The 18,700-nt window shown below is 39.6% G+C and overlaps 1 protein-coding gene across 2 annotated transcripts in view; it reads right to left on the reverse strand.

Moving 5' to 3' along the window:
* The window catches only part of HEG1 (heart development protein with EGF like domains 1), an 89,875-nt gene that overhangs the window by 15,298 nt on the left and 55,877 nt on the right, over nucleotides 1-18,700 (reverse strand). The window contains exons 9-18 of one of the 2 annotated variants that reach the window (XM_060687919.2): nucleotides 17,830-18,144; nucleotides 14,889-15,215; nucleotides 13,802-14,137; nucleotides 9,895-10,236; nucleotides 9,132-9,455; nucleotides 6,073-6,371; nucleotides 5,019-5,760; nucleotides 3,305-3,424; nucleotides 755-849; nucleotides 438-496 (exon numbers count right to left, since the gene is read on the reverse strand). In XM_060687919.2, coding sequence (XP_060543902.2) covers nucleotides 438-496; nucleotides 755-849; nucleotides 3,305-3,424; nucleotides 5,019-5,760; nucleotides 6,073-6,371; nucleotides 9,132-9,455; nucleotides 9,895-10,236; nucleotides 13,802-14,137; nucleotides 14,889-15,215; nucleotides 17,830-18,144 — 2,959 coding nt within the window. Of the gene's footprint in view, nucleotides 1-437; nucleotides 497-754; nucleotides 850-3,304; nucleotides 3,425-5,018; nucleotides 6,372-9,131; nucleotides 9,456-9,894; nucleotides 10,237-13,801; nucleotides 14,138-14,888; nucleotides 15,216-17,829; nucleotides 18,145-18,700 lie in introns of both variants that reach the window. The other variant, XM_060687918.2, reaches the window with a different exon arrangement.

Consider the following 18,700-nt stretch of genomic DNA (forward strand, 5'->3'; position numbering starts at 1 on the left):
AGAAAGAATATGCATATATATATATATATATATATATATATCACACACACACACATATATATATATATCACATATATATTATATATACCATGTTTTCCCAAAAATAAGACCCAACTGGAAAATAAGCCCTAGCATGATTTTTCAGGATGCTCTTAATAGAAGCCCTACCCACAAAATAAGCCCCAGTTAAGCTCATCAGCCAGATGCTTTTAGTACCGTATTTCCCCGAAAATAAGACCTAACAGGAAAATAAGCCCTAATGCGTCTTTTGGAGCCAAAAATAATATAAGACCCAGTCTTATTTTGGGGGAAACACAGGTGCGCGCGCGCGCACACACACACACACACACACACACACACACACCAGCCATATCAATAAGGAAGGGAAGAAAATATAAAATTATACCCCAGCTCTTTCACTGTGATATGCTCCTTACCTTGAGGCTTTAACAGTTGAAGTATAATAACCAGGAACTGTTGAAAGGGATTCGTTCAGCTGAAAACAAGGGGAAAAAAAGCTCAACCAAGAATTCTAAGTTTGGCAATGGTGCCTTGAACCCAGGACTTACCCAGGATCCAATATAGCCACCCAACTGCCAATGGCATATAGTTGCCCTCTTATAGCTTGCCCATTTCTTCCCTTTCTCTCTGAATACTGAGAGCATCAGGAGATTTTATTAAAATTTCCAAAAATGGCCTCACACAAGATGCCATTATGAAAAAAAGTTATTTAAAGGATAATTATTACACTCACCAGGTTTATGATAACACTTTCAATTTGATGTAGTTCTGCATAGGTCCCTTCAGTTGTGTTAAACGTTAGTGGAAAGTGACCAACAAACGTCCTTACTGTGGATGAGAGAACACCTTGTTAGCTAATACTAAAACTAGATCAATGGTGGGTTGCCAGCAGTTCAGACCAGTTCATAAGAACCGGTAGTAAAACCGGTGGGAGGCCCCACCCAGCATCCCAGATGTCATCATTGATGATCTGCGCATGCGCAGAAGCAAGGTACATGCATGAGCGAAGCGAGCATGCTTGTGCGATCCCGTTGCGAACTGGTAGTAAAGGTATGTAGAACCCACCCCTGGACTAGATCCCTGCCCTCTCTTTCTCTCATGCATACAGACATATTCACTCTTACGCCTTTTCTTTGCAAAATAAGGTAGAAACATGACTTTTGATATGTAAGTCAGAGCTTTGACTTTATGGGCTAAGCTGCATTTGTACAAAAGATGCAAAGACATAGAAATCATCTATAGAAGGATACAACCAAGAGTGGGTATCATCCTCATTATTTTGACTTCTAACCTGCCTTATGGCGCATTGGGCACGCCTGGCATCTATTACCTTTCCCTTCTAATGGTATATTTCCCCCTTGCAAAATTCCCAGCTGCTTTCCTAACAGCAAAAAAGATACTTTTCACAGCCACAAGAAGAATAAAAAAAGCCATTAGTATGGATTTTTTTGGGGGGGGGGGGAATATTCCAGGGGCTGGTGGAAGGACATTAAGGCAAGAACAGCCTGATGCAATTTAGGTGACCTACAAGGATGTGGATTTCAATTGCCCAATTTTCCCCAAATTCTAGGAATTAAAATTCTGGGACGGTGCTTCAGTCTGGGAAGGTTGCTAGAGAGGCCAAATAACTAAGGTTGGGCAGACTATCAGTATTGGGGGGTAGGGAGAGAAAGTTGGTAATCTATGGAGTAAGGAATGAAGGAAAGCTAGAAAAAGAACTTGGCTAGGAATTGTGGGGATAAAAGGGTTTTGAGATAGAATGATTTTGCTATAAATATGGAGAGGTCTAGAATCAGCTAAGCATCAAAGTCCGTAGTCTGTGGCCATGATCATTTGCATTCCCAACCTATTACAGAGCTTAGGTTGACTCAGAAGGCTCTCATCCCCAAGGGAGTGTATCACTGGTGAACTCTCATGCTGTCTTGATAGGGATAGTCCTGTGTTTTTCATTCGTAGCAAGAAGAGCGATGAGTTAAAGTACAAGAGTCTGTGGAGATTCTCAGTCATCCAGGTCATGGTTGTCCCAAAAGTGCTTTTTTTTCAACAGGCAACTGGACTTTCTGTTTTTTCTTTGAATATGTTTCGCTTCTCATTCAAGAAACTTCTTTAGCTCTGAACCAGATGGTGGGGAATGGAAGGATTTATACTTCTAAAAGGATGCAAATGACCAGCTGTCTGCAAGGAATATAAATCCTCCCATTCCCCACCATCCAGTCAAAGCTGAAGGAGCTTCTTGGATGAGAAGCAAAACGTCTTCAAAGAAAAATCAGAAAGTCCAGTTGCCTCTTGAAAAAAACCCACCTTTGGTGCAACTTAAAGAGCTTTATTTGAGTTGTCACACACATTCGCCTTTTTAGGATTATTGATTTCAGTGGAGAACATGGGAGAAAACTATGACACAGGATGCAGTGAGAAGAAGAGTAGGAAGACTCAAATAAGTATTTTAACCTGAAGTTGTCATAGTCTTAAAAAAAGATCTTAGTTTAAATCATATGAGTAGTTTGTGTGTGTATGTTTTAACAATGTCAGTTGAACCAATCGTCAAATCAGTGTTTAAGACATATGTTTCTCATATTCTTATTTACAGTATCTATATACATTTTTTAATAACATGACATGCCAGTACAGATGCCAATGTGGAAATTCTGGCTCTGAGGTGGAACTGCTGCTGCTCTGACTGCAGGTTGGCAGGCAACTACTTGGCATTCCTCTTCTGGCAACCTTAAAATGGCAGTTGGCGTGCTTCAACTGTTTTCTCGGTGCTTTATGTCTGAAATTACATTGATGTGAAGGCAAGTATTCTCAATGTGGTTTTGCTGCAGCTGTCCAGAGGAATAGGGCTCTCTAACCTTTGGGCTTGTGGACTTCAACTCCCAGCATAGCTGGCTGAGGAATTCTGGGACTTGAAGTCCACAAGTCTTAAGGTCGCCAAGGCTGGAAACCCCTGAAGAAGAAAATATGGCCACTGAAGTGACATGAATCCCATACCTGTCAGTAACTTGAATGTAATAATCTTGCCCAAAGATCATAAGTTAGGCTTAGTTCTGAAGTTCAGAGTCAACTGTACTGCCAAGAATTCTCCTGATTATTATATAATCAAACTGACAATATCAGAAATCTAATATATATGGTAATGTAATAGAATATACAGTGTCAAATTAAGGTCACTAATCAGCAAAATGAAGTTAGGGTTAGGGTTAAATACATTTTTGGTAAAAAAAACAAACCCATTTTTTACAATGAGAATATTTTAGCTATTATTATTTTGTTTCTTGGCTCTTACCCAAGTTGCATTTTCCTTTTCCCATCTGATAGCCCAAGGAACAAATGCATTGGAATGAACCTTGTACACGAGTGCATGTAGACATAGGCGGACAAGGATTAGGCAGGCATTCATCTACATCTGAAACAGAAGAGAGAAAAAGGAGTAAAATGGCCATTGTAGAATGGCCACCTATGTCTTCAATAGAAAGCACAGGGTGTACAGAGAAACAGTTGAATTATGACAAAGTGAATGACTGGACCATACATACAGCCATCCAGATACTGATGTTATGGAGATCACTGAATTTCTGTGGCACAATCTAAGGCAGGGGTGGGCAACTGTGGCCCTTTTACAACCTGTGGACTTCAACTCCCAGAATTCCTGAGACAGCCAAGCTGGCTCAGGAATTCTGGGAGTTGAAGTCCACAGGTCATAAAGGGGCCATATTTGGCCACCCTTGATCTAAGGGATTGGAGACTGGCAGAACCTAATGAGATATAGGTTACTTACCTTGGAACTAGCAAAAGGCCAGCTCAGGATTTAGCCTTCTTCCAGCTCCAGATAGAAAAGAAAACTTTAGAGGGATTAATCACTTTAGCAAAAAAAATCTTTATGCCAGTAGGCCAGAGCTGATAAAATTAAACTTTACATCATTTATAGAAGAAAGGGCTGGACCTGTTTGAAGTCCTGTACAATTATCGAATCATTTCCTTGCTGGTTATGGCATTACTTTCAGCTTCTCCGATATTGGGATACCACAAGTTGTACTTGGTATCATACGCATTTATTTTCTGGAAGACAGCCTATGACACCTAGTAATAATATTGGCCACTTAATGGTAAAGACAAAGTTTCTCTTCTCAAACAAGAGACTTGAAATAGACCTCAAGTACTCAAAATTGTGATTTCAGATTACACAATGATTACATAAATTCTGTAATTGTGAATGCCTATTGCAAACATTTATTAGGAGACTTGAGCACTTGCGCAATAAAATTATTTTCAGGAATGATAGATAATTTTAAAAAGGTGTTCCTGTGGATTTTACTCTGCTAGTTGTTGCTGACTATAGGGGGTAGTGTTCATCTCCATTTCAAGACCATTGAGCCAGCATTGTCCGAAGATATTTCCAGAGTCTTGTGGCCAATATGATGTCACAGAGTGCTGTTACCTTCCCACTGTAGTGGTACCTATTGATCTACTTGCATTAGCAAGCTGCTAGGTTGGCAGGAACTGAGGCGAGGATGGGAGCTCCCCCTGTCGTGCTGCGCCTGGGTCTCAAACCTGGAATGTTGGCTTTCCAACAAGCCCAGCTTCTTAACTGCTGAGCTGCCTTATAGTAGATAATATACTTTGAGATTTCTTTTCACCTTCTTCCACTTAATTAAATTGCATATGCCTTTGTGATTATAGAAAAGAGTCAACATTTCCACCATTACTTAGCAATATGTTTAAGTGTTTCTTCGCATATTTGCTGCTATTTGTTTTTAAGAAATTGACCTACACATATTATTTTTTGTCTAGCCTTTTCATAGGTTAAAGATTTTCCTTCCCCATTTTCAAATAACTTTTAATTCTATATGGCATCTTTACATCTTACTCTGATCTCCATGAAATTCAAATACTTTTTTTAATCTATGCAAAGTGCTCCCATTCCAGTATGCAATTATCTACCACAAGTTAAATTCATTTTTCAGGCCAATGTTGTTTCCAACATTTGTAAACAAAAGTACCTTTTCCATAGACAGTTGGAGATATCTTTGAGCTTCCTAGATTCACAGTCGTGGCTCGTCCGGAAGGAATCAGTGAAGCAGGAAAAGACTGAACAGTGGTTTTTTGAGAAGTTAAAGTGTAGGGAGAAGAGGTAATAACAACCCTGGGCACTGTGGTTTTCACAGTAGTCGTACTGCTCTTTTCCACCATTTTTGGGGGAATTCCAGGGGAAGAAGATATTTCAGTAGGAGAAGGCAATGGAACTTTTTGAAGCTTTGTAGTGAACAAATAATTCATAGTTGATGCTGAAGTAGGCAATCTTCCAGGTGTGTGTGTTATTTCTGTAGGTTTTTTGCCTATGGTTACTGTTGATGAAGGGAAAGTATCCTTTTGAGGGGTTGTATGCAACGGTATAGCTGTAGTTGCTTTTGCGGACTCAGAAGTAGTGGTCATTTCCTGGAAATAGGGTGAAGAGGTAGTTGTAATGGGTTCATTCTCAATACTGATTCCTGGGAGAGTAAGTGTCCGTCCCTTCGTTTCCTCTTGGGAAGTTGTTCTTTGCGAAGAACGGTGGGCAGGCTGTTCAGTAATTTCAGCCAGAAGAGAAGTTCCAGTTGTCATCAGAATAGTGTTGTTCACCAGTGGATGCACTGTAGTTGGGTGGTTGTATTCGCCATGGGAAGTTCCTGTCGTGCGTAGTTCTGCTCCAGTTGTTCCTTCAGGCTCAGTCATAGAAACACTTGTTTCAAGACTTTCACTAGGCTGTAACAACGAAGGTGTTGAAGAAAGTGAAGGCAACACAGAGGGAAAGAAAGGCAATGTGGGTGGTTTTGTGGATGAGAACATGGGCGAAAATGTCATTAGAGATGTGGGTGGAGATGATGATAATGGTAACGGGAAAGTAGAAAAAGAGGATGGGACAGAAGACTTGGCTGAGGAAAACGAAGTGGATGGGTGAACTGGTGGAAGTGAATCCTGCTCTGACAGCCTTGTAGAGGAAGATGAAAATGACAAGCTGTCAGTGGATGCAGATTCTGATTCTAAGTAATACTGAGTTGTGTGTGGTTCACTCACTGTAGTCGAATACTCTGGTGTTTTCAGGGAATGAACTGCCAAAGGCTCTGTTGAATTTTCAGAAAAATCCATCTCACTTGAAAAGAAAGACTGAACTGACTCGGAAGCGCTGGATATTTCCACAGAGTAAGTGGAACTTCCTGAGGAATCAGCTGAGGTGCTGTTGTTTGGAAGAGACAGCAATGTCCTTTCTCCACCCTTGGCAAAGGTAGTTAAGGTGTATGTGCTATCAGTATGAGAAACAGAGGTCTGCTTCCCAAAGTCAGTTCCACTCATTGGTTGGTATTCTGTTCCAGTGTCTGAAAAAGAAACAAACCACAATTAACTATTGAGATAAATTTTCTATTCATAAAATAAAAATGAAAGAGATGATGGTCTAAGGCAGAGCTGTTAAACTCCTGGCCGATGGGCCGAATGCGTCACGCTCTGGCCACACCCACATCCAGTTTAGCGAAGGGGAAAAAAGTCCAGATACATCACATGATGCTGCCATGACGCCATGAGTTTGACACTCCTGGTCTAAGGTACACTTCAAAATAAATGCCACAATCCTGGAACTTCTACTTTCCTGTTTACTGGTTCAGAGCATTCCAAACCAAGGAATGGATGATCTTATTACACTGCCTGCTTTCTGTGATTTCTTTGGCAGGTCTTTTGTCCCACTGTCTTCTTAGGTAGGGACTTCTGAGATCTGGTCAGACAGAAGGTGTATGTTTTGGGAGTCACTTTTATACCAATGGACATGCGATAGCAAGGATGAGCTAGGACATGGCTAGACTTTACCATTCCACAGGATGTGAAATGTCAGGGTATTCACACTGATCATCATCAGTCTTTCTGCAATGGCTTTGCCACATCGAATTACTATGGCACACTGTTCTTCTGAATCCTCTCATACATTCTGGGACTCAAGAGAATGCTTTCCAACTCTATTACAATCAAATAATAAGACTAATAATGTATAAATAGGAGTAGAACGACTGTAATCAATGAAGGCAAAGATAATAATAATAATAGTAATAGGTGCCTTGGGTGCAATCCCAAAACAATGGAGCATCACTTGCACACAACCAGCATTGACAAAATCACCACTGATCAATTGCAAAAGGCAGCTTGATTTGGAACAGCTTACATCCTGTGACAGTGCCTTTAACACCATCAAACAACATTATCTGCCTATCCCAGGTTCTTGGGAGGGACTCAATAGGTTAACAAAAATGACAAATCCACTCTAAACACCTGGTTGACTCTACCTAACAGTAGAGTATTTGTTACAAAGAAACTCAACATTAAGAAAACTAAAATCATAGCATCCGGCCCTCTCAATTCCTGGCAAATAGATGGGGAAGAAATGGAGGTAGTGACAGATTTTATTTTCCTGGGCTCCAAGATTACCGCAAATGGGGACTGCAGCCAAGAAATTAAAAGACGCTTATTCCTGGGTGGAAAAGCTACGGCAAATCTAGACAGCATACTAAAAAGCAGAGACATCACCCTGCCAATAAAAATACGTATAGTCAAGGCTATGGTTTTCCCAGTTGCAATGTATGGCTGTGAAAGTTGGACCATAAGAAATGCTGAGCGCCAAAGAATTGAGGCCTTTGAACTATGGTGCTGGAGAAGATTCCTGCGAGTCCCTTGCAAGGAGATCAAACCAGTCAGTCCTAGAGGAGATCAACCCTGACTGCTCTTTAGAAGTCCAGGTCCTGAAGATGAAATTCAAATATTTGGCCACCTAATAAGAAGGAAGGACTAATGCTGGGAAAGATTGAGGGCAAAAGAAGAAGGGGACGACAGAGAATGAGGTGGCTGGATGGAGTCACTGAAGCAGTAGGCGTGAGCTTAAATGGACTCCAGAGGATGGTAGAGGACAGGAAGGCCTGGAGGAACGTTGTCCATGGGGTCGTGTTGGGTCGGACATGACTTTGCAACTAACAACAACAGTCTGCCTTTCAGAATACTACTATATGTGAAAATTCTGGAGACAATCAATTGGTCAATGGACAAGTCAAGTTGTATTTTTTGGACTAGCTGTGGCTGGTCAAAGTTTCAGAAAGCATTTTTAATCTGTTTTGACCCATTTCCTAAGGAAAAAAACCAGGATCTCATCTTGGAAAAGTATTCATAGAAAACATGTCCTAAGAAGCTATGGGTTACCCCACAAAGAAAAGGCCCTTTCCTTCCAGTTTCATGAGCTACTTATAGGAGTCTAAGCCAAGGGAAGTAATATACTATTTTAGAATGAACTCTCCAATGTGCAAATGTATTCTTCATGACACAGGAAAACTGCATTTTTTTCCCATTACAATTAACCAAACACATAGTTTATAATTTAATCCAGGGGTGAAATCTAAAATTTGTTACTACCAGTTCTGTGGGCGTGGCTTGGTGGTGGCGGTAATATGACTGGGTGGGCGTGGCCAATTTTTTTTTTTACTTTTAAAACCATTTTTTACATGTAAAACCATGTAAAAAAATGCTTTCAAAAGGCTCTGACAATCCCAGCTGAGTTGCCTGATCGTCAGAGGTTGGATCGTCAGAGCCATTTAAAAGAAAAAAAAGGCTCTGATGATCACGCAGCTCAGCTGGGCATGGGGGTCGGGGGCAGGGATTTTTGCTACTGATTCTCTGAACTGCCCGCCGCCATCGCTACCTACTCGCCCGAGCCGGTCCGAACTGGGAGCATTTCACCCCTGATTTAATCCATTGGCAAATTGGCCATCTTTATTTTACTATAGAGAATTCAAGATAAGGATTCACAAACTAGAACATAAAGAAGCATTAAATATTAGATACATAACCAACATGGAACTCAGTGCCTATTATGCCCGTCAATTACTAATGGAATAATACATGTGAGATTCAGAGAACATTTAATGTTACTTGATCTGAAAGTAAAAAAAAGAACCATAAATATATTCAAGTGCGTTACTGATTCACTTTCAGACACATCAAATAAAATATTCTCCAAGAAAAGCACAATTCATTTACATATTAAGGAAAAAAACCAGACAGGAATTGGGTTTGAGGCTGGCAAAAGAATATAATAGGAAACTAACCTGAAAGTTCACTTTTGGAAGAAGAATCAGTTGATGAACTAAGAATTTGGAAAGCCTCAGTTGAAGATGGTGAGATATCCAAATCTTTTACCGATAAATGTGTCATTCTAGAGTATGTCTTGGATGAGGAAGGTTTTGATCTTGTGCTGTCAAAATTTTCCATATATGATGAGACAGTTTCAGACTCTTCCATCACTGTAGTGTTAATTGTAGGTTGTGTAGTTTGCTCTTCATCTTCACTGAATGGGGCTGAACTACCAGTGCTGATCGTGTGAAAATGCAAAACTCTTGGCCCACTAGTTGAATTATCAGTGCTTCTAATAGCTGAAATAGTAATTTGGACACATATGTTTAAAATGGCAGATAATTCAGTATCAGAAGTCATATTACTTATAATATTAAGCACAGTGAATTAGAAATGTAGCCTTGCATTTTGAAATGGAGTACTGCACTGAAAGTAATTATATTTGATTGGCTCAGAATGTATTGTGGTTGCCCTTTAGATCATACACATTTACTTCTGCACAAACTAAATCCAAACAAATGATATACTTCATCATAAATGTAGGTATTTTGATTCTACATACTGGATATGTCTATAGAAATAGACATGAATGCCAATTTATATGCTGGCATGCTGAATGTACGTACAATATGTTGTATGTGCATATGCACATATTTACAATATTGGACATGCACAATACAAACCGTATTGATTACAATCTACATTTTTCCTTTGTTCTTTGCCATATAGCAAACTTACTTGCTGAATCATTTGGTGACAGGGCTGTAGGAACACCAGAGGAATATTCCAGTGAATGCTCAGTTGAAGGCCCAAGGCTCACTTCACTTTGTGAGACATTATGTGTTTCTGTTTCAGGCTCTGAAGACAAAGTCAAGCTTTCCCCTGAAGATTTGGAAGTTTGGGAATTGTAAGGGTTGCTGTCAGCTGCATCCTCAGACGTGCTGTTATCCGGCAGGGATCGTAAAGTCCTTTCTGCCCCATGTACAAATGTGGTTGATAGATAGATACTGTCTGTTGAAGCAATCGAAAATCTTCTTCCCACCTCGGATCCCTTAATGGTTTGAAAATGGTCTGTAGAGCCTTAAATAAGATTAAGAATTCAGATTTCATAAGCACCACTTGTGCAATGTGTCCCAACACTACAAATCAAATTAAGGGGCATAATAAAAGAACAGACTCTCAGCAATTTGAAGTTAACTCAACACAGCATGATTATTCTCTGTCCAGAGAGACATGCTGTGAATTAAACTTCTAGGCATAATCCCTATATCCTTGTTATATACACTTCGATTTTTTTTAAAAAAAAACTATTTTTATGGTGACTTTGTGCTAATCTTATTACAGCTTAGGAAAAAAAAGATGAGGTTCAATTCATCTATCTTTTACTAGGTAATGGTTATAAAAAGAGGTTTCTGTTTATGTATTATCTGATTCATCCAATAACTTCTCAGATTCTCTGGGTGGATATTTTTTGTGTGTGGTTTCAAGGCATTGTTGACTATCTGGACTAGCCCTTGAATTTACCTGCTTCCTAGGGCTGAGAGACAGTGATAGGCCCAAGGTCATCCATTTACTTTTATGCCTCAAGTAGGACTAGAACTCACAGTAACCTGCTTTTTGGTCCAGTGCCTTAAACACTACTCTAAACTCTCTGAGTGCATTACAAAGTTACTTTTGCTTTTCAATGCTATCACTTTTTTCAATTAGTTTGTAGTTGCATATAAAGAGACACCAGTTTTTTTAAAAATGGAATCTTATGGAGAACATAGCTACCAAAAACTAACAAGTAGCCCGAGTGGCATAGGAGGCTAATGCCTCCTAGTAAGGCAGCATTTAACATCCAGCTGCCTGCAATTACTGCGAGTTCAATTCTCACCAGGCTCAAGGTCGACTCAGCCTTCCATCCTTTCTAAGGTAGGTAAATTGAGGACCCAGTTTGTGGGGGCAATAAGGTGACTTTGTATAAAATATACAAAAGTATGAAGGCTATTGCTTAACGCATTGTAAGCTGCCCTGAGTCTCCGGAGAAGGGCGGCATATAAAAATAAATTTAAAAAAATTAAATAAAAAAAAAAGTATTTGACTTTTTTCCAGTAGTACCATAAAATCAGAAACAATTCAAGTTTCACTTATCACAGTTAATAACATTTTATACTATTGGTAATACAGTACCTATACTATAAGCTGAAATCTCAGTACCACTTTATAAAACCTTAGTAAGACCACACCTGGAATATTGCATCCAATTTTGGTCACCACATTACAAAAAAGATGCCGAGACTTTGGGAAAAGTGCAGAGAAGAGCAACTAAGATGATTAAGGGCCTGAAGACAAAATGGAGACATATGAAGAAGAGTTGCAGGATTTGGATACGGCTAGTCTAGAGAAAAGAAAGACCAGGGGTGACATGATAGCTGTATTCCAGTATTTGAGGAGCTACCACAAAGAAGATGGGGTCAACTTATTCTCCAAAACACCAGAGGGCAGGAGAAGAAACAATGGTTAGAGGTGGCATGCAGACCCCTCTCTGTGGGTGTGTGCGCCGTCACCAGCTGCTCTTCCGGGTTCCATTGTGTGTATGCGTGCCAGCCAGCTGCTCTCTTGCGGGTTCTGGAAGAGCAGCTGGTGACGGCATGCACGCCCACAGAGAGGGCTCTGCGTGCCACCTCTGGCACACGTGCCATAGGAACACAGAAAACATCAGCTGGCTGGTGCGCATGTGCATGACGGAACCCGGAAGAGAGCAGTTGGCTGGCGCATATATGCCAGTGATGGGTTCCTCCCGGTTCGGCCGAGCTGGTAGCGGTGACGATATGACGTCACCAAACCGGTTCTCTTTGTTCGGGAGCTGGACCCTCCTGCCCCCCCCACGTTATTCTTACCTTTTATTTGGCCCCGCCCCCAATCTATTGCTGCCTCCTGAGTCCCAGCTGATCAGCTAGAAGGAAAAAAACTGTTTAAACTCTTGCCGCGGGGCTTTAAAGGGCTGCCCTACATCTGATCAGTGTTAAAAGGCAGTGTGGTGGTAGACCGGTGCCTCCAAAAACAAATGAGTAGACTGGTGCCTCCAAAAACAAATGAGTAGACCGGTACAGCTCTGCAAGCAGTTAAAAGCCTGGTAGACCAGTACCTCTGCTAAATCCTAAAGAATTGTCACATGACCATCAAGCCACGGCCACAGAACCGGTAGTAAAAAAATTTAGAACCCACCCCTGGCATGCGCATGACGGAACCCAAAAGAGCAGCAGGCCGCCATGCGCATGCACACTGGCCAGCTGCTCTCTTCCAGTTTCTGGTGCTCTGACACGCACCCGCGCGCACTCCAGTTTCAGCACTCAGTGCCGAAAAAGTTAACCATCACTGGTATAGGGTCTACTGCTTGAGCAGAGGGTTGGACTAGCAGATCTCTATGGTCCCTTCCAGCTTATTCTGAATCGAAAGTCCTCGAGTTACAACCTTAATGGAGACGCCCATCACATTCATAAGTTATAACAGTTGTAAAATCAGACAGTCATGTGACTCACCCGATTTTATGTTTCTTTGTCACCATTTGTTAAGCAAATCACCATTATACAAATGTCATGGTTATTAAACGAGCCAATGGTTTGTTACATATGCTGTTGTGTTCCAAACCATCATACAATGCAGTCACGTGACAATGGTATGCTGCCAACCAATGTAAATGTAGCCATGTTTCCAAGTGCCCAAAAGTGCAGTCACATGACTGTGAGGAAGGGCCAACCATCATAACTTCAGATCTGAGTCCTAAGTCCCCTTTTTGGGCTCTGTTGTAGCTTCAAATGGTCATTAAGTGACCATTTGTAAATCAAGGATTTTTCGCGTTATGTATTTTCATCTTAAATCATTTCAATGAATGAATATTCCAAGAGGTACACAAGGAAGGCATATGTTTGCCCAGCTGAAAAATGGCCTTATCTTTAGCCAGCTGCAAGTGCTTATTCTGAATACATCATTTTAAATCACAACCTTGTTTTCTGTATATTTATAAGAGTCCCCACATCCTTGTATTTGTGTGAAATAAATACAATTATCATATAGTTTCAATGAGCAGAATAATCAGAGGTTGTATTCAGCCAGTTCGCACTGGTTCACGCAAACTTGTAGTGGAGACCTGGCGCTATGCCGTCCTATTTAGCCACGTTTTCTAAGCTGCACGCATGTCTGCAAGCCATACACACAAGCAAGGCGCATGCGTGGAAGGCCCACCCACAAGGGAAGCAACCGTGTGCGCGCGCGCACTCACATTTTCGTTGCATGGTAAAATTATGTGAAACCCACATAATTATATGTGGGTATAATTATGTATATAAATAATTATATACATAAGTATATAAACCCACAGCAATTATACTGAGTATAATTGCTGTGATAAATAAAGCAAATATAAACATTTTTGTCAGATAAAAGCGTGAGACCTGAGTGAAAAGGTTTACCATTTGCAGGCTTCATGCCTGTAAAAGTATACATCAGTGAAAATAAAGGTTTTTTTTTTTAATATAAACAGGAAGGGAAAAGAAAAGAAAAGAGCAATTTGGAAGGCCTATAGGGAATGAATTAACAACCTGATCTCTAGTGGATTTATAACCATGGCTGTACCAAGAATGAAAAAAAAAACAAAACTCACTTGAAAAATCTTTTGTAGAAGATGAATAACTTGAAGCTTTTGATGAAATAGTATGTGAAGACTGTTCTAGGGTTTCTGTGAAATCCGTTTCAGTAGAGGGGAAATTTTCTTTTCTACTTTTCAATGTGGCAGACAATGTCTGGATTACCACAGAAGAACTAGCATTTTTCAAATCAAACCTTGACAATTCTGTTGTGTCTGTGGATCTGCTCTGATTAGTTAAAGATCCAAAGGTCTCATCTTGGATCACAGTAGAAGAGGACATACTCTCAGTCGGAGTGGCCTCAGTCTTTTCTATATAGAAGTCACTCAAGGCATGTGGCCTACTTTGGGTGTCTGCAAGAGAAGAGGCAATCATTAGGCAATCACTATGCATTAGAGCAGGGATGTCAAACTGGAGGCCCGCAGGCCGGATGCGTCACACGCACGCCACGTCCACCCAACTCCGTGAAGGGAAACAACATCGTGAAATGTCACGTAATGGCAACGTGACGCCGCGAGTTTGACACCCATGCATTAGAGCTTCAGACTACTGGAATACATATTGTATATGATAGCATAAGAATCATTGTTTGCTGAGAAGTTCCAGTGCATTCAAGGGAATAAACTACTCCTTTGTATGTGTGTTTATGTTGTAGCCTAATTTTATTTATATTATTACTACACTTTTCAATACAGTTTCATCACGTTAAAGACCTTCATGTCCTACTTCTCCTGAATGTAAGGGCAGAAAACATCCTTGTGATATTCTGATAAATGATTGTTCTGAAATATCTGGAGATTATCAGTTTAGGAAAAATTGTTCTGTAAAATTGTTGTAACATTTGACATTGCCTTGAACCTATGCTAGAAAACAATCAGAATAGAGAATGTAAAGTTTGGAAAAGAGAATATAAGAAAAAGGCCAAAGCATTTTTGTTCATAAATTGCTTTTGAACAAAGTTTGTTGTTATTAAAATTGTTTAATATTGGATTCTTAGAAAAGAAGCTGTAATTTTAATTCTTTTTTCCACAGGAATCTGGTTTACATCAACCAACTTAAAAATTACTCTGAAATCTGACATAACAAGATATTCCTCTCTTTTACCTGTTGTTTCTGATGGAGCCTCAGAATATGTAAGTGCTTCTTCAGTGAAATCATTATTCCCAGATGATGATGAATTCATTTCTCTGGTGTGTTTTGGCATCATTGTATAAGAAGAATCAGCAACATTGAATGAGCTAGTGGTGTTATCATTCTTAGAACTGGATATTTGGGTTATATTAAAAACTTTCTCTATTTCTCTTGAAGTTGATCGTGTGAGCTCATCATTTCTGTCTGATGAACCTGAAACAGATGCACTGTCCTGATCAGAATGGGAAAATCTGGTCTCTATATTCGAGCTGCTGCTTGGTGGATCACTGCTTCCTACACCTGAAATATAATAGTCAAATATTAGAGGCATTATGTTCATATGCTAAAGGAACACCACAAATGTGTTACACTCATGCAGCTCTAATAGAAAACATTGATTTTTCAGGGAATAACTACTGTCTTATTGAAGAAATGAACAATCAAGTTAGAACACTGTAACTAAAGCAAGTTAAGTTTTTTTCATATAGAGCTCATTTTTGTGCTCAGCTATCATATGGCAGAATGGCAGAATGTAAGATTAAAACATATGAAGAACGGTTACAGGAACTGGGCATGGCTAATCTAGTGAAGAGAAGGACCAGGGGAGACATGGTAACAGTGTTCCAATATTTGAGGGGCTGCCACAGATAGGAGGGAGTCAATCTATTTTCCAAAGCACCTGAAGGCCAGACAAGGAATAATGGATGGAAACTGACCAAGGAGAGATTCAACCTAGAAATGAGGAGGAACTTTCTGACAGTGAGAACAATCAACCAATGGAACAGCTTGCCTTCAGAAGTTGTGGGAGCTTCATCACTTGAGACTTTCAAGAAAAGATTGGACTGCCATTTGTCAGAAATGGTGTAGGGTCTCCTGCTTAAGCGGGGGGTTGGACTAGATGAACTATAAAGACCCTTCCAACTCTGTTAATCTGTTAACTCTGTTACAACATATTTTATTCTTACTGAAATTAATTTAAAGCATTATGTTTTTCGTAAAAAATCTTAAAAGTTTTGACTTTATCTTTTATTTGAGGTAATCCTCTTTAAAACAACTTCTCTATATTTTTCTAAGTGAGATCTTTCACCACTGAAGATCTCTTCAGAACTACTCAAAAAATTGCATCATAAGAGAAAAATCTTTGCTTCTGGAATACACTTTATCTAAATGTAGGCTAATGCCACAAGAAAATGTTATTACTAACTAACAACTTTCAAGAACTTTATTGATATGGTCTAGAACTGGACCTGCTTTTATAAATTAAATGGTTTTCTTTTTTGAAATAAATTGCCTTTGCTAATTGAGCTGTGAAATATAACTTGGGAATTTTCTGCACAAGAAAGCAAAAATGCATTAAAACAATTATATAAATATATTTAAAGAAACTAGTATCCCAACTTTTCACAAATATCCATAGCCACATTCTTATCCATTTACTATAACCCAAATCTGGAAATCAGCCCAATTTTTTATGACATTCAAATCATATGCCCACCTTACCCTATGCCCTGAGGAATTCTCCTATGTATTAGATAACATATTTCCACATAGTTATGTCTAACTCAAAAATAATACTTTTTTAATGATTTGAACCCAAAGGAATTATAACCATGATTCATTTTTGTCTTAGCTTCATTGTAAATAGAACTATACTGTAATTTCAGAATTGCTACATCTATTGTATTTTACCATATACAACCGACAGAGGATAAAAACACTTGCCTATTAAACTACAAAGAAAGGAGATTCTGAATTATGACTCCAATATATGCTCCATTAAAACAAGTGGAATGAAATCTACCTCAATGCTAGGAAAAAAGGTGAGCTTTTTTTTCTCACTTTGAATTCCTAGTGCCCTTTAGCCATGATTTCTTTCCTACCCATTGCTATATTAAGCTTACAATGGCAGGATGAAAGAAGGAATATGCATTTGACATTTCCTTTTTTTTTTTTTTAATTTGATTTATATGCCGCCCTTCTCCGAAGTCTCAGGGCGGCTTACAATGTGCTCAGCAATATGCTCAGCAATAGCTTTAATATTACAAAACCAATTGAATAGTCCGGAATCAAATTTTGGAAAAGAACTATTGGTGGGGAGAGGCTATGATAAGAGATGAGATTGATGGGCACTAATACGTAGCAATATCAAGGAAGGAATCCATGGCATATCATGTGAATGGGAAAAGCCCAACCAATAGAGATTTTTACAAAGCTAATGACTTTGAGTGTGGTTTCCCAGTTTGGCACTGAATTGTTTTCTAGAAGCAGCAAGAAAGCTTATCCCTAAATGTGAAGCAATTAGCATGTGGATAAGGAAGGGAGAAGTAAGGGAATTTGTGAGAAGTAAGAGGATTTCTGTGTGGCTCTTTCTTCCTAGGAAAAAAGATTCAAAACAGTGACAAATCATATGAATATACAAATATTAATTCTAGCTGCATGGAGAAGAGCAGGCAAGAGCAAGCAAGACCCTGTCTGCAAATGTCAAGCAATAATACAGGTAGTCCTCGACTTACAACAGTTCATTTAGTGACCGTTAGAAGTTACAACAGCACCGAAAAAAGTGACTTGTGACAGTTTTTGTAATATCCCCATGGTCACATGATTAAAATTAAAATGATTGGCAACGGTTCATATTTATGATGGTTGCAGTGTCCCAGAATTATGTGATCATCCTTTGTGACTTTCTGACAAGCAAAGTCAACGAGGAAGCGAGATTCACTTAACAGCCATGTTATTAACTTAACAACTGCAGTGATTCACTTAACAACTGTGGCAAGAAAGATCATAAAATCGAGCAAAATTCACTTCTCAGCTGTCTCACTTAGCAACAGGAACTCAGGGCTCAATTGTGGTCATAAGTCAAGGATTTCCTGTAGTGTGCTGAAAACTGAAGCCAGATGTCTTTCATTCTTACCTATTTTTTCTGAAGAAGCTTGAAAATGTGTGCTTGTTCCTTCAGTGAAATCAGTGATCTGAGGAGTTAAATCTGTTTCTACCGGAGTTAACAGGTAAGAAGAACCAGTGAGGCCTGAAGAACTAGATGTTTCATTGGGCCAGGCTATGGATCCTTGCGTTACATTGTGAGCGTTACTGACATCTCTTGGGGTTCGTAATGTCCTCTGCCCATCTAAGCCAGATAGAACTGAAATGGAGATGCTGTTCAGGTGATAAGTGGAGAAAATGCCTTCTGTACTTGAGTGGCTGCTGAGTGACTGACCATTCTCTTCAACTGAAACAGAATAGGAAGGAATTAGTTTTAGTCTCATAAATATGTACATGAAAACTTTCTATCAATTTTCAAATTAAAAAGTTGTTCTTCATTTCCTTCGGAATATTTTATTCTATAAAAATAAGTTTAAAAATTGCTCTTAACTTCCCTTGCAATTATATTTATTCCACATATGTTTGGGAATACTGAATCAGCTGCTGCTGCTTCTGTTTTGAAGAAAAGGATTCTGAATCCTTATTCAGGTAAAAAAATTGAACCTAACCTGAGATTCTGGGAGTTAGGTGGCATATAAATTATTTTTTATTTAGCTTTCATTGCAAGATGAAAGTTGTGGATCCTAAGGACTCGTTCGTATGTGACAGCCCGCTGCTCGTGCTGCCCAGTTCTAAATAGGCCCCGGCCTTAGTAGGCCACAGCCCGGGGGTTGGCAACCCCTGATCTAGTGGTTAAGGTACAAGGCCAGAAAGAGGGAGACTGTGAGTTCAAGTCCTGCCTTAGCCATGAAAGTCATTCTCTCTCAGCCCATTCTCCCTCAGGATTGTTGTTGTGGGGAAAA

This window comes from Pantherophis guttatus, chromosome 1, assembly GCF_059756535.1.
Source record: "Pantherophis guttatus breed Tessera chromosome 1, ASM5975653v1, whole genome shotgun sequence".
In the NCBI taxonomy this organism is placed as follows: Eukaryota; Metazoa; Chordata; class Lepidosauria; order Squamata; family Colubridae; genus Pantherophis; species Pantherophis guttatus.